Source organism: Bidens hawaiensis, unplaced genomic scaffold (genome assembly GCF_021521415.1).
Source record: "Bidens hawaiensis isolate Kalapana, Puna unplaced genomic scaffold, B.hawaiensis_p1.1 tig00029330_1, whole genome shotgun sequence".
NCBI classification, from domain to species: Eukaryota; Viridiplantae; Streptophyta; class Magnoliopsida; order Asterales; family Asteraceae; genus Bidens; species Bidens hawaiensis.
Window position 1 is genome coordinate 35,977 of NW_027494851.1, and position 16,820 is coordinate 52,796.

General features: G+C 32.7%; 3 protein-coding genes and 1 long non-coding RNA gene across 4 annotated transcripts; all 4 read right to left on the reverse strand.

Annotated features, from left to right (window-relative positions):
* Nucleotides 1–193: 193 nt before the first annotated feature.
* Nucleotides 194–737, reverse strand: LOC143578763 (uncharacterized). The gene is made up of 3 exons (XR_013143328.1): nt 647–737; nt 415–557; nt 194–339 (listed from the first exon to the last, which is right to left on the reverse strand). It is a non-coding gene; the product is annotated as an uncharacterized LOC143578763 (long non-coding RNA).
* Nucleotides 738–3,624: 2,887 nt separating this feature from the next.
* Nucleotides 3,625–4,384, reverse strand: LOC143578764 (uncharacterized). The gene is made up of 3 exons (XM_077062246.1): nt 4,031–4,384; nt 3,837–3,943; nt 3,625–3,759 (listed from the first exon to the last, which is right to left on the reverse strand). Exons 1-3 carry the CDS (start codon nt 4,299–4,301, stop codon nt 3,640–3,642), a joined length of 498 nt encoding a protein of 165 aa, XP_076918361.1. The 5' UTR covers nt 4,302–4,384; the 3' UTR covers nt 3,625–3,639.
* A 3,117-nt stretch (nt 4,385–7,501) lies between these two features.
* On the reverse strand, nt 7,502–10,726 carry LOC143578748 (nucleobase-ascorbate transporter 6-like). Its single transcript, XM_077062230.1, has 14 exons — nt 10,592–10,726; nt 10,260–10,357; nt 9,984–10,160; nt 9,791–9,891; nt 9,632–9,707; nt 9,494–9,553; nt 9,237–9,421; nt 9,069–9,165; nt 8,890–8,976; nt 8,698–8,756; nt 8,234–8,325; nt 8,066–8,143; nt 7,819–7,979; nt 7,502–7,739 (listed from the first exon to the last, which is right to left on the reverse strand). The coding sequence occupies exons 1-14, from the start codon at nt 10,701–10,703 to the stop codon at nt 7,521–7,523; spliced, it is 1,602 nt and encodes a 533-aa protein (XP_076918345.1). The 5' UTR covers nt 10,704–10,726; the 3' UTR covers nt 7,502–7,520.
* Nucleotides 10,727–12,028: 1,302 nt separating this feature from the next.
* On the reverse strand, nt 12,029–15,916 carry LOC143578765 (WAT1-related protein At1g70260-like). Its single transcript, XM_077062247.1, has 7 exons — nt 15,711–15,916; nt 15,311–15,355; nt 15,026–15,142; nt 13,333–13,576; nt 13,038–13,196; nt 12,793–12,944; nt 12,029–12,404 (listed from the first exon to the last, which is right to left on the reverse strand). Exons 1-7 carry the CDS (start codon nt 15,914–15,916, stop codon nt 12,266–12,268), a joined length of 1,062 nt encoding a protein of 353 aa, XP_076918362.1. The 3' UTR covers nt 12,029–12,265.
* Nucleotides 15,917–16,820: the final 904 nt, after the last annotated feature.

Genomic DNA, 16,820 nt, shown 5'->3' on the forward strand with positions numbered 1-16,820 from the left:
CAAGAATTGAAGACAGGCCCGGCTCTGAGAACGGTTAAAAATTTTTTGGCCGAAGACGAAATTTTTTTTTTGCTTTGATAAAAAGGAGTATCTTGTTGGGTTTAAACAATTTAATTTTTTAATAAGCCTTAATATTTTGGCCCTTATACGATATATATAAAGAGAAGCAATTTTAAAAGATGAACCACCGAATCGAAAACAAAACATATTTCAAAGAAAAAGTAACCATACCCTTAAGACATGAGTGATCTGAAAAAACAGAAACTCATCCTTCAATTTCTTTGCTTCTTCATACCACTTCATTATGTTCTTATTCCTCACTTTCCACAGACCTTGAATCTGTACCAAACAAGTTTTTTATCTCTAGAGCATCCAACAGCCATTTTCTTAAAAATAACAACTAATAACAGGTACCTGCATGCAAACGAGTTTAGAGTCACCTACAACACGTATACTTGTGAAACCTTTGCTAAGAGCATATCTCAACCCTAAAATCATGGCTCGATATTCTGCAACATATTAGTCGCCACACCCAAACCTTCACGCAATCTATAAATCTACAAGAAAACGAAAACAAGGTTACAACAGGAGGTCAAGATAATATTGTGTGGTTTATTATGTTTACTATTATTATCACTATATATACCAAACTTCCATCAGGAGCTCGTAGCACCGCTCCTGCTCCAGATTGTCCTGGATTTCCTTTGCACGCACCATCGAACTCAAGAATACAAGCATTCTGGAAATTATGAGCAAAAGTTAAAGAAGAATATAAATATCAATCATCAACACTATGATATACCAACTTAACCCAGTTTGTGACCCGAAAACTTGGAGAAATGTTGTTTCAGGTTCGTCAACAAGTGGATGCTGCACAATTCTTTCACTTTAAACGATTACCAAAACAACACGAAAATGATATAAAGAGCATGGTAGTTAGTACCTGGAAAGGGCATGGTATGAGGGTACCGAATAAATTGTCTGTCAAATCTGCTGCTCTGATAGAATAAAGAGCATTGTTGAAGGCCATAAGAGCGCAAATAGGCCTCGGTGTCTTTGGGCAAGGCGTAGCCTTTATAGACACTAACGGGAGGATCACATACCTATCATCTCATCAATGAAAACAAATAAAAGGGGGTTTGTGTTGCATTGTAATTTAATTATCTGACGATTACTGTGTGCTTTAAGTAATGAACTGAATGTTTGTCTGTTCGTTTGTTTAATAAATAAACATGAACAAAGAAGTTCATTCGGCTAACAACACACCAATGCAAAGAGACTCGGGAGCCAAAATGAAACAAATTCATTTCCTTGGTGAATGGTTAGGTTAGGTTAGGTTTGATTAAGTTGTATAATAATATGAACAAATACAAGAGGATAGGATAGTACCGAAGATCCAAGTTGAGCTTGGCAATCAATTAAGTTGTTGTAGACACCAACAAGATCCCCTTTCCGTACAACAAAGAAACTATTATTCTTCTTATCTTCATTACCGGCAGCAGCAGCAGCTTGCACTTGAAGAAGAGAAGAGCAGTAAGACCACCAAATCTCCTTCCGTAATTATTATTATTATTATTATTATTATTATTATTATTATTATTATTTAGTGGCGCCTGATGAAATGTTCGTATGGTAGTCAAATTGGAAGATGAAATTGAAAACCACCTCAGACTAGTCGTCATTCTTGATATTAATAATAATAATTTGTTCATTTATATCCCAGCCAGAAATATAAAACGATTCTTATCACACAATCATTAACCAACTACAAATATCCAAAAGTACCAATTAATTGTTGGAGATTTCTTCTTCTTCTTCTTCTTCTTCTTCTTCTTCTTCTTAATGTCTCCAAACCACACCAACGAAGGAAGGAGGTTTTCTTTTCTTTCGCATTTTCTTACATATAATAATAATAATAATAATAATAATAATAATAAGGTTGGTCCCTAGCCTTTCTCTCAAAACTCATTATTTCCCCTTCCCCTCACAAAATTGTCTATTCAATTTTGGTTTCGTTTCGTTCCTAAATGAGCCAAGCACAAGCAAGTCAATCGCTCTTCGGCTCGTCATGATTACTTTCAAACGTTATTTATAAAGTAAAACATATACCGACTTTGGAAAAACTAACACACCATGTGTCTAACTTTAAAAACTTATATGTGAAATATTAACTGTGGTTTTTAATCTTCACTTACATGACTAACTATTTTACTCCTTACAAAATATGCCTACTTATTTGTCTAACTTACTCCTTTTATTATAACACAAAACAACTATATTTGCATTCTTCTTTCCCAACTAGACTGTTTGTGACTAGCCTTCCACCCATAAATTGCGGATGTAAAATTTTATTACATACACTGTGACAAGTACTAGTTGAGTTATAAACGTATTAATCAACTTGATGGGTTTTTATTATAAGGGTTAAATGGTCATAAACGGGTTAATGTTTCGAGTGGTATCATAAATTGACACCAATAGCCCCACCATCCGGATCACAAATGTAACACCATACTTTTTAAAGGACAATCAGTTTTCAAGTCTAAATCTTGATTGTATTATTGATTGGGATGATTACTAAATTACAAATAAACTTTATTTATAACCATACAATTCTTGTTAAACAATAATAGGAGAAAACTAACTCAAAAGCCTTAAGTTTGTAAGTACGACAACAAAGTCCCCGCACTTACGCAAAATTACACTCAAACTTTCTATTAAAGGCATTCCTAATTGTTCCCCAAACTTAGTTACAAAGCAATACTCTGGTCCGCGCTCACTCAAATTTGTTGGTGAATTAACTCGAGTGGAACATCAGTCGTTCCTCATAATACCACCCACTGATCAACTACAAAACTCATGATCTTAAGTGGTTCAAAGAACTTCATATATTATAGTTATCCGGATGCATGTTTAATAATAAATGGACTTGAGTGGTTCTTTATTAACTTTGTTTTTTAATTTATTTATGATCAGCTCGTCTTGACTTATGAGTCAACTATAACCAAGTCAAATGATCAAGCAAGAATGAATGTAATTAAGAGGGTGGGAATTAAGGACATGAATGTCCTTTTGATCGGTAGTATGTTTAGTGGTTAGTAACTACATTTGAATTTGATATGATTAATGTTGTTGAAACGAACACTTTATACTAGATATACATTTGTTTTAGTTAACAAACAAGTACCTCATTTGTCCCTCACCCTCACCTAATTATAGATACACACACACACCAATAATTGACTATGAAATGACCATTCTACCCAGAATAATCTATTGACAGCTCTGAAGAAGCTGTATCTCTCTATATCCCCTTGTTCATCAAAAAATCATCAATTACTTTCACCTATTGTGTTGTACCAACTGCATAAGTAATTGTACTTCCACTTAAAACATCCCTGTTTTCATATCACATTATTGAAACACTAGAGTTTGCAAAATAACATTAATGCAAAACTACATAAATAAATGAAAAAATATTAAAAAGAAAAAAAAAAACATTCACGGTTGCCATTTTTTTTCTTGTTCGATTACTTTAGTTTTTGTGTTTTTCACAATAACATGTGTTTCTCAAGATTAATAATATACATAGATACATACATATGATGAAGCAAGGCAAAGTGTTAATTAATATAATCATCATATTGTAGCTTCAGAGATACTTTGCAAAGAAGGCCTCCATGATTTTGATCTTGAAGCAGCCAATATTGATGATGAAGAACCAGACCTTTGCCTGAACATTCTTTCATGACCCTCCACCTAAATTATTAATAATTAACACCATTAAGTCTATCTACTGTATCATCCATCTTTAATCGATAAAAATAGATACATACCTGATCCACCGATGTCTCATGATCACCACTTGAACTGCTTTCATTATCCTCTGGAGGTTTGTTCTTCATCTTTGCATGTTTTTTGGCTCGTACAACCTTCATAACCTCTGCAAATCAGATATATAATATATGTACATAAGATTAGTTCTTAAAAACTATACTACTTTATAAACTAGCTAATTAGTAATTAGTACCATGAGTAGTAATAAGACGATAAGCTCGACCAAGAACAAGCGTGTCACTCGGGCGGAGAAGCTTGACGCGTGTAAAGCGGACAGTTTTACTACTACTACCATGATCATCATCATGATCTTCGGGCAGTATTGGAATAATAATGGAAACATAATGTCCTGGATTTAACTTCATAACCTCACTGGCAGTGATAGACCAATACATTCTTTCTATCTTGCCATTTGGATGTTGTATAACTAATGCAGCGGCATCTACTGCTTGACAGTTACCCATTAATATTTCTTGTATTTAGATGATGAAGCTAGAAGAAGAATAAAATATAAAGGAATTGAAGATGAGAATGAAGAAATTAGGAGATGAAGGTCTATTTTCTCTATACCCTCCCTCCCTCCCTCCCTCCCTCCCTCCCTTATCTATACAACACAAGTCTTCACGTTTTACACCCTACCTTGGCTAAATCTGCTTTTTTTTCTTTTCTTTTCTTTTCTTTTACTCTAGTACTCCAAACCAATAATAAATATTTTAAACCACAACATACCAATTAAAAGAATTTCAAGGAGTACACTTCTAAGTATTTATTCAACTAGTAATTGTAACTTTGAGCATCACAACTAGAAGAATAATTCACGTTTTACACCCCAAAACTTTGCCATTTTAACACTTGGGGAGTCGTCGATGGAAATGACAACCTCTCCAAGCATATCCGGCTTTGACGACAATCACATAGTATGAGGTTTTAAAGATGTCGTCATTCCTACTAGCATGAAAACCTACAGATCGTCAATAGCAATGACAACCTCTTCTCAACCTCATACTATATTACGATATACTTATCGTATGCCTGACAAAGTTGGATATGACCAGATAAACAGCCACTTCTATTGGCGACAAATGTTGCAATCACAAGCTTTTACCTCTTGTGATGGATGGGAAGTATACCCATCAAAAGAATTATATCATTTATCGCTCATTCTATTGGAAATTTCTAAGAAATTGTATTGTATCAATATTTGATTAAATTAATATGTCACGTCATGTAAAGTTTTCTATCATTTTGGTGTCATGTATGAATATTAATAGAGATACAATTAAGGGTGACTTAACATCACATAAATGTTAATCACGCGTACTAAATTAATGTCCGAGACATGTATATTCTGGATTTTCTTTTCAATAATAATTCACATATATTATTGAAATCAACTTATGAAATAATAATTGTTATTATAATAGGAATAAAGATATTATTAGTTTTTTAATAAGTGATTTAAAAACATCTAGAGTACGTGGACATTTTGTTTAAAATAATAAGATTGTGAATAAAAGAGGTCTCATTCAAAGAAGGCAATCTCTCAATTCTTTAGTAGGCCCTCACTCCTTTATAGTTAACTATTATTGCCCATACATAATTCAAGATTAAAATGAAAGCATAATAATATATCCATAAGGAAAATGTAAGAAAATGAGAAATTGTCTTTTTTATACTTCTATCTTGAAAGTCAAATTATCAAATATCATCACATATCTATTAAAATATTATAGCCTAACAACTTATAGCAAATACCATTAGATTAGAATCACGTTGAGTTGGTATCTGATTGAGAAAAGTGCATTCATACACCATCAAAAAAATTTATGCTTATGTTTTATGATATTCTTTATCAACTCATGCAATAGAGTGTTGAAGTGTAAAACATAGTATAAAGACATTTAATCTAATGATATCTTGATGTGTTATAAATGTTCTATCCTGTAAAGATCGAGGGTTCTAGTTCCGTTGTGGACTGTTGAGTATATTTAGGAGTAGCATAGATGAGTATGTGAGCTGAGATGTAAAACATAATTTAATTAGATTGTGAAAATATAAAATGTTGTAAAAGTAATCTATTTTTTAAACCAGTTATTGTAAGCTTAAATATAAGATACATTTAGCAAAACAAATAGTACGCCCTTCTAGTATTTCTGTCATTTTAATTAAATTTATAGAAAACTTGTATTATAATGCTTTACTACTTTTATGATTTAGTACCATATTATTATGTCATACTTTTTCTAATGTAAACTTAATTGACTTTAAATGTGTAAGCAACCCAAAAAGGTTAAGAATTTAGGTAATGGGCATGTGAGGTGTTATGTTCCACATATTGATTTTGGAAAAGGACTAGTCATGGTTGGAAGAGGGCCTTTGTTTGTGAGAGACTATAATTGTGTTGTAGGCACACCAATTCAAATGAAGTACTATTTAATTAACAAATTTGATCATGTTACAAAATAATCACCAAAGCCATATATATGCTAGAAAAATAATAATTGTTAAAAAACGAAATCATATTTGATTGTAGGGGGTACCAATTACCATCATTTGAGGGCCTTGACTTGTAACATCCACATACCATATCAAATTGCCCAACCACTACATGCATTTTCACACTAGCTAGTAGCTATCGTTCATATGAAAACTAACAAACATCTAAAAGGTATAGGTACGATGTTTCAAAATAATCTAACTTGGTATCAAAAAGTTATTTATTTTATTATTTAGAAAAAAAACCGACTATGTGATGGTGCTAGTCTATTTGAACATGTTTTCGTTAACAAGTTTTATATAAGCGATGTCTTATGTCTTGTTTAATTAAAGTGTACTAAAGTTGATCTAAAGTTGATCTATTATATAATTTGAATTAACTTAAAAAAAAAACTCATGTAATTTCTTTTACCAAAAGCAACTCGCAATTTCAAAACAGGTCACGATTGCTTCTCTTGCATGTATAATAACATTGAATAATTATATAACTTTTGCAAGATAACTTCTTAAAAAGAATTCTAATCTTCAACCTAAAAATAGATTTATTTAATATTTTAAAAAGAAAACAAAAACTAAAATGAGGGTTTTGTGACATGGAAATCATTCAAATATGTCATCTTGAGGAACCATATCATGATAAGATTTTGTATTGATACTTTTATACATGGTTAGAACTTATTTTCCAAGACATGCAATACAAATATACAATAATTGGTGTCTTATACACAAAATATGTGTTTCAAAGCAACATTTAAATTATAAACAAAGCTTATAAATAACATGAAATAAATATTTTAAAATTAAATAATTTGGAATATAAAATTATATAACATAGTCCATTGATAATTCAGAAGATTTTTATTTATAAACTCCACTATAAATTCTATTATTGGTTTGGTAGAGACGTATATATGAATAAATCGATAGGGACAAAAGCAAGGGCCATCTTGCACGCCACCCTCCTCATATCACATCACTTGTTGCCTTTTTCCTAATTTATTTTTAAAAATATTCTTTAGCAATTCATTATCCAGATTTGGAATCCAAGCTCAACATCACAGTAATAAAGTCTTTTTAACTATGACACATGCAAGAAAGTATCATAAACCAGTGGTCAAAGTCAAAGTCAAACTACTATCCTATGCATCATTCTGAGTCAAGAAACAACAAAAGATGATGACTTTGAATCAAACTGAAGGGAAGAACTTGTTAAGGTTAAACGGCAACGAGTAGAACTCTTCGCTTCTGGCATCGGTTTTGTAGGATCTGTATTTGTCCCACCAGTGCATCCCTCTGTCCTTCCTTGTTGCAGTATCTTTCTGTCTTAAAGTTACATCAAGAAACATTGCCAATAATCCACCCACAAATGCTTCAGATGAGAATGTCACATTCACCATATCATTCCACTGCATAAACAAATAGAAAGTTAGAAACTTTGACCTCAAAAGTCAAAAGTCAACACCTTTCTGTTTCATTCTTTCTTACCCATCTAGCTTTTGTGTGGACAGGACCATAACTCCTGATAGCAGTGTACTCATTGAAGTATTGCGGTATCGATAGCCCCATGAAAATCGAGAATCCAAGAATAAACTTTACTCTGAAGCTGTTTAGATTGCAAAACTGCAAAAACCCGAGACCCGCCGAGCCTGTTTTCGTCCAAAAGTTTGAAAAAAGTCATCCAAATGCAAGTAGCAAAAAAAAAAAAGTTTTATTCAATTCAATGCATACATACCCACGTAGGCGAAGAAAAGACAGTACAATGCTGCAACAATAGGTGCTGGAATTGATGCAAATACGGCCCCGAATTTTCCTGCAAATTAATATCGGTTAACAAGAAATCAAGAAAAAGAATGTTAAAACAAAAACAAGTAGAAGAAAATATTTATTATTAGCTTATTACCAAGAATGGAAAAAAATATCATGAAACCAGCAGATATCTGCACAACCCTTCTGCTACCAACACGCGTTAAGCCAAGTAAGCCCGCATTTTCACTGCACACATTCGAAAATTGGATCATCTTGGAAATGAATCTTGATACATTTTATGAAATAGACTAAAGGTAGCAAATTTCGACCCGTTTACGGTTAATTTGGGTTATTGCTTTTAGGTTGAATTTATATAACTATCTGAAAAGGAAACTAATGAAACGGGTTGAAAGTTGAACAAAGTGTATTTTAGCTTACATCCGCCTAATTCGTTTTATTTTACAATACTAGATTATTATTGTAATAACATAGTTATTATAATAATATGGACAAAAACTGTTTGTGTCAACCTGACCCGTACTAGAAACAACTCGTTTCGACTCGTTTCCCAACCCATGTGACCCGTCTATTTTGCCACCATCCAAAAGTATAGCTTACACAGATACAGATGAACCGTTTCCTGTCCCAAAGATTCCCGATAACAGAATGCCAACTCCCTTCAAAAACAGAAAAACCAATAAGTTATAATCCAAAAAACAATATAAAACCAATAAGTTATAATCCAAAAAACAATATAAAACCATAAGTTAAACAAACTGTTAAAATAAGCATATTCATTTGAACGTGTACCTGCCAACCAACACCGCGGCTAAGAATAGAAGGCGGCATAGGAGTTGCACTTGCATACCTAGCCACTGCAATAAACGCACCAGTAGACTGCCGAACAACAAATAAAAAACTTAATAACTTTATAAAAGAATGACGGTTATCTTGTAATAGAAAAGCATAAACAGTAAACATAAAACAACCTCGACTAGAGAAACAAACGAAGCAGCCATCATAGCAAAAGCTTCACCAGCATCAAACGTTGGAGCCCCCCATTGAAACGGATAAGGAACACGTATCCTATAATACAACTTCTTCTCTAATCATACCGTAAAAACAAAGTTAAAAACAATTGACAAGACAACATATACCAAGGAGCTGCTCCTATGATTCCAGCGCGGTCAGTTCTACAACTTAGTTGAGTTTTGTCAGACGTGTTTTTGTAGGCCCCAGCAACAGTTAGCATGTGGGCATATACCCACACGATTACCACCGAGAATAAAACAGCAAACCGGTCGTATACAGGGCTTTTTCCCTTCATAAGATGTGGTATGTACTGCAGAAAAACGGTCTGGCCCGTTAGCTAAATTGACTTAAAAATGAGTAGAATATTGTTAAGGAACATTACATGTGAGAAAATTAGCAGAAAAACGATTTGTGCCAGTCCAATCTCGACACATTTAGCAACCTACAGAAAATCATTTAAGTGTATAAAATAATATTGTTAGGCATAATAAGCAGCATTCGTTTATAGACATATGCGTACCAAGGGAAAACCAAACTCGTATAATCCATAACCGGTTAGAGCAACCAATGGAACTGCAGACAACGGGCTCATGAACCTGAAGTTGTATAAACCGAACTATGAAAATATGAATACTCAAATAAAAAACAGAATTTGTAAGAAACAGGATTCATAACTAACCGTGTGACGTTACGCCAAAGTCCACTGAAACCAAGCACGATTTGAAGAGTTGACGCAACGATAAGAGCGCCTTGGGTCCCTTTCATAATCCTCTCAAATTTCTAAATAATGATCAAGATGTTGGTTTAATATTATCTGAAAGGCTGCTATATATGTGTTTTATAAAAGCTTGATTGATTGATTGTATGAGCACCTCTTGAGGATCGACAATGTCACTATATCGATCGGCTAATATGATTGAGATTGTAGTAGGAACGAAAGTGTATGATCCTCCAATGACAGCGGGCAAGCGTGTCCCGAAAAGTGTTTGGGTGAATGTATTCAAACCAGCAACAAAGAGAAGTGTTTGAATCATCTTGGCCTTTTCTTCCTAAGAGTTTAACCAAGTCATGTAAATGAATTAAATTAACAAAACAAAAAAATAAAAAATAAAAAAAGGGGGAGTGTGAGTTATAAGAGTTGTTGTTACATTGCCTCCGCCCATTTGAGGAACAAGAGTAGTTGGAATGAGAACTGTTGTTCCAAGCATCACAAGGTAATGTTGGAAACCTAAGAGTATTGCCTCAGCTGCATATATATATATATATATATATATATATAATAAATCAAATTAATAACATGCCAATTAACACTAACAGCATCTATAATGCTAAGGGGTTGCTAATAAACACACAACATGTATCATCTTGATTAAAAGGAAGAAGAAAAATAAAATAAAAAAGAAAAGAAAAGGTTAATAATAATAATAATATTAATAATAATAATAATAATAATAATAATAATAATAAAGATGAGACATACGCCATGGTGGTGGACTGGTGATGCAGTAAGAGACATTAGGAAGCTGATCTTTAGCAGGGTGTGGCTGCTGATCATCTTGTTTAGGTGGTGCTGCTGCTCCTCCTGCTGCCATCCTTTTCTTTTACTAATCTTCTTCTTCTTCCTTCCTTGAACAAGACAACTAGTTTTATTTTATTAAAAATAAAAGAAAGATAAATGAGAATCAAAATGAAAAATACATACTTTATGAAGAAGAGAAGAGAAGAGAAGAGAAGAGAAGAGGATTCTTTCTCTTTTTAGGGTGGTTTAAAGAAAGAAAGAAAGAAAAGCAGAAGAGCATCTCTCTGTCTGTCAACTTTTAGTCGTCTCAGTTCGTACGAGTACTCATGCAGCAGAACCAGCCCAATACTACCATCTTAATTAACCAATGGGATGTGCTTGCTAGTTGCTACCCAACACATTGCATAAATAATTAAATGTATTTTCTTCAAACGAAGAAACTGAATTTTACCTTTAAGAAAAAAAAAACTTTTAATAAATAAAAAAGTAATCTTGCAAGAAATATAATTATCTCAGACAAATGTCTAGAAAATTGAAGCACGTTTAGGCAACAATGAATACCCAAGTACAAAAGATGTTGTCCTAGCTAGCTTGTATATAGATTTATTGATGAAATTTCTTTCTTGCTAGTGATCGATATTGCACTTCAAATGTTTGTTTGTTTGTTTATGTTCATGTTATTCTATAAACTAAAGCACATTGAGTTAAACAATCATTTTGTGCAAGGGAAAATGTCAGGATAGATGGCTTAATGCACTTGTCTCATATTCGTACTCAGATTAGCTTGCATATGTGTTCACTAAAAGCCGTGTTGGTCTTTCACATACTTATTTGATTTAATGAAGAATTCCCTCATTTTACATAATGTGTGATGATATTTTAAAAGTTTACAAGTTTATACGCTAATAAATATAATAATTAGCTATCGATTGATAAGTGACTGTTTTCTCGCAAGTAACGAACATCATTATCTTATAAGTATGCAGATACTAGATAGGGGTTGGGGTGTCATTACTCATATGTAGCATTCCAACAGAATAAGAATATGATTCAAAGCAAAAAGGTTTGAATGAGTGCAGGCAGGAGTAGTGCTTTCACCTCTTAAATATTCTATTGTACTTTAGTTTTCCTGTTTTTTATCTTGAAAGAACTAATATATTCTTCAAATGTAATTAATAAGATGCCGGTGGTATTGATGATAAGTTTAACTAATCTTTTAGATGCATGATTATTAACTAAAAACTTCTATCAAGCTATTTATGAAATCAAATCAAATGAAAAAGATATATTTTGTCTGGCCCATACTCGTCAGATAAACATGGCATCGATCCAATGGGCCGACTGTTGTCATGACCCAAATTTATTTTATTTTTTAAATTTTGTTTTATAGGTGGTGAATTTTCATATAACAGGTTTGCGTCTTGTATCATCAAACACACCAAAAGCAACAATAGTTATAAAATATTTTTAATAATTACATGTGACAACAAATAAGAAAACATGTGCAAACCTTAGAAACCACGATTGTAGTAGGAAAGGTATGGCAATGTACATTTAATATGATACATGCTCATAGGGCATCTAAAATGCACCCTTGTGTCTATACATATATATTTACATTAAATCCCCTCTACATTAAACATGGTCTTCTTGTTGCAAAAGAGAGACTTTTTCTTCCAAAAGATCGGCTTTGCCCCTCTTACTTTCATCCTCTCTAATTTGACCCCACATCATTACGTAATATCCAATTCCAGATATCGCTGCGGCCATCAAGCTGCATTCACAAATTGAAAATTAGCAAGGGTGCCACACCACCCTAATCTCCATACGAGTAGTATAAAGTGGTGTGCTCCGTCACGTTAGTTATTTTCTATGTTAGTCTACACCTCAGTCCTCATACGACATTTATTTATTTGTATGAACACCCCCTCAAATGAACCGTATAATTACATTATTGCCAGTATGACGTGTTAGTATTATGACCTCATATAACCCCCATACGGTATGTTTGACACGTACCATTTGTATAATATGTCAACGGAGGGTGGTTAGCATGTTCGTGGTGTACGTATAGCTTGACTTATAGTAATTTTGGTTCAAAGAGAGATAAAAAGTAGGTTTAGATGTAATCTTAATTAATTTAGTATTGTGCACGTACGTACCTTCCGTAATGAAATGTTTCAGCAAAGAAAACACAACCAAACATGCCAGCAATTGGAACTCCAAGAGGCTTGAACATGGTAACATAAAACTGACTTTTTCTTCTTATGCACCATATATGTACATGACTTTTTATTAGACTTCCGAATATAGCCTATTTGGATATTAAACACAACTTAAATTGCGGTTTTATGATGAAATAAACAAACACGTAAATAATGACACAGTAACTAAGATTGCTAATTACCGTTAAGATGATGACAAGGAGTCCCATGTCGAATTGTAGCCTCCAAGCATTTGGGTCTCTTTCTAATATGATAGCAAGCAAAGCGGATTGAAATGTGCCAAATAAGCTATAACTAGAAGCCATTGTCATTACGTCCGGACATTTTTCAAGAGTTTTCACCTGACAACAATAAAATACATGTATGCTTAATGATCAATATTCTATGTTCATGGGTTCACTGCGACCAATATATATGTTGCTAAGAATTTTATCCATTGGTATAACATATTTAAAGAGAAAATCTTGGATTGTGCACCTGAATAATGTTCCATATCGAGTAACATAATGACGCGGATGCGAAAAGACTACAACCAAGAAGCCAATTTTCATTTCTAGATAAGAATACAAAGAATCGAGGAGTAGCCAGTTGAAGACGTGTTGAAGGGTCCTTCACCACTGGACCCCTATAAAGCATCATCGACATAGCTCCCATGATTGATATTAGCGTACCCATCAATTTTGTTCGACTGCTTGAACTTCTCAAATCAACCTTTGTCTTCCTATTAATAATTAATAATGAGTTAATGATCCTTAACATTTAGATTTTTTTAACAACTTTTTTATTTTTTATTTTTTATTTTTGTCACCCGTAGGATTTAACCATTCACCACTTGAAAAGTCAATAATTTATCCACCACCTAGACCATATGTCATTTTGGTATATATGTATATAATTATAGCATTTCAATAAACTACAATAAACTCAAACTAATGTATTGTAATTAACAAATTCATCAAACACCGTCACCGATCTTTATAGATTCTGATATCTTAAATCTTAATTAAGACATACTTGATAGTACAAGACTACAAGTATTCTACAAATACGATGATTAATTTATATTTTTCTAAGAACAGAAAGTTTGTAACTTTACTCATATATTACACATTTGTAATTTTTTTAATCTATAATCTATACGTGATTTAAATTTTTAATGCATGCCTTTTATGAAGACCAAGAGTTTATCCAACATGTTGAACCACTAGGCCTAAGCCAAAGAACTTTCATAAATACGATAATAGACAAGTTTTTAATTAACTTAATCAACTTGAAATACGTCATTTTCTTTGCGTTTTTAATGCATGCCTTGATTGATTCACGACCACATGAGAGGCCAAACAAAAGTGACGTCAGTTTGTCTTTCCATGGTGCTTTGGGAGCCACCAGTTCTGAATCTAATTTTCGTGCCGTTCTCCATTTTATATTGTGTTAAATAAATAAGTGATGTTTAACGACATATATACCATCGACAAATAAATTTAAACATTAATATATAAATAATATATAAACTAAATAGGTTTGAACAATTTCACTTTATCAAGACCCATATCCTATGACTTGTGTTTGGGCATCATATTTTATTTATTTGAATAACTTTTGTATTTTTGTTATTGTGAATTTTATATAAAGCACAAACTGTGAAACCAAACCGGAACAATCCGTTAGCAACGGTTCGGTTTGTTCGGTTTTAAATTTTAACGGTTTATTTCGGTTTTTGATAATCAAAATTTCTAACGGTTTGGCTTCGGTTTGACTTAAAAACCATCAAAACTCCACCATAAACACCCCTAGCTATAATTACACTAAATATATTATATATTTTTTCTTATATACAATCAAGTAATATTTTTGAACATCTTTATCATTATTTTTTTGATCTCTCCCACTAACAACCACTTTCAGATATATTAGAAAATAAATAGATGATAAACAGTGTTCATTTCATATTTACTCATCTCTTTAAATTTTTGTTTTTCTCCTCTTCTCACAACCACTTACAACCTTTTATAAAAATTAGAGATCTCTCTCACATAATTATAGATGAACTATTATGATAAGTATGCGTGTGATTGATAATCTCTAGCTTTTGTTCATCTTCTAAAAAGGTTTAATGATCTAAGAAATGTGGATTTGTTTATTTTAAGATATCCAAATAAAGTAAACACACCTACAAAGAAGGGCGAGAATAAAGGAAATAGATGGAATTAAACAAGTCATTCCAATAGCAACAATCGGAGAACTGTATGTCAATCCAACAAACGCTAGATTTTGTGCCATCGTCACCCTACAACAAAACAAAACCTCCCATTAGTACGTTAATCCTAAGTTATGGATTTAGACTCTTTAAATTTCGTAATTAGTTGGAATATGGAATGCATAAGAATATTCATTGCTAATTGTAACGTTTATCAAGTTAGAAATGAGAAAAGCGAGATGGAGATAGAATACAAACCCCACGAAACCAAGAAGAAGAAACGATCCTATAAGTTCGTCTTTCCTGCAAGATAACAATATATAAAGCCAACCATTAGTATTATGAAGCTAGTTATTAATATATTCTCCATGCATGCATTGTTATGATCAAGATCGATCTAACTAGCTAGATGTATGTAGATCTGAGATCATAACAAAGAACGATTAATTGTGTTTCTTAATGTAAATACACACACACACACGTTAGAATCAGCCAGAGGCATGATGTGTTTAAGTCACTTAAAAATAAATCTTAATTAAGATATATAAACATGCTGACCGACTCAAAGGCTATCTTTTATCGGTTAGGCCTCTTAATGACTCAACACAACATGTAATATGTTTGTTAGTTATGAGAAATTATAAGTTAAGAAGCGAACTTGTTTCTGGTAACGATGAATGTGTTATAGGGGAGGAGAAGGATGGAAGCAAGTGCATTGGTGTAGACGACGAACACGAAGGGACTTAGCCCTTTGGACAAGACAGTGCTAGCCAAGATGGTCAATCCGATGTTACAAAACTCCATAAACGCCATTAACATGCATGGCACTACTTCACCAACCACCATAGCCGTCGTCTCCGCCATTAATCCTTCGTTCTCTCTCTAGATATATATAATACGTCTGTCTAGTCAAGATTTTTGTTGTGGACAAGCTTGAAAGTGGTGGTTACAATGAGGGTTTAAAATGATGTATGAGAGAGTGTAACCCTTGAGGAAATGGTGAAGCTACTCTTAAGGGTTTTGCAGCAACTCGAGTGACCCAATCATATAGAGGGAAGGCAATCTAACTATTTTCATCGATTTTTTATTTTCTTTTTTACTATTACAGGTCCCACGTTATATGATTATTATGCATGTATACTTTTATTTAAATCAATTCAGGTATATATATTTATTTATTTTACCTTATTAATTTAAGAATAATGTATTAAGATTAATTGTTTAAACATATATGTAGCATAAACAACGAATGAAAAAATTGATTAAGGTAAACTATGACATGATCCAGTTGACGATTCAGTATGAAAATGGATTTTGTTGGTGTGGGAAAATATTAATTGTTTGTAATAGTCACTTAGTAGTTAAAATCGTATTTTGTTTAATTTCTATGATAAACATAGTACTGTTTAATTTCCACAAATATTTATCAGAATGTCTTAAATTGACATATAACAAGATTTTATATATGGGTGTTGTGTTTTAAGGATGCGTTTGGTTTGCAACGTAACTGTAATCTAAATTTCATTTTTAATGTGCTTGGTTTACTAATTATTAGAACTAAAACCTCATTTAAACCCAAAAACATACAAGTGTAGTTTCAAGAACCTTAATATGTAAGCAAACACACACACACGCATGCAAGTCGGTCATGTATCCGAAGAGAACAGATAATAGACAACAGATTAAGATCATAGGTTCATAAGAAATCCCCGAACTCAAACATACATGTTTTGAGCATATTGGTTTTAGATTACAGAGATAGTGAGAT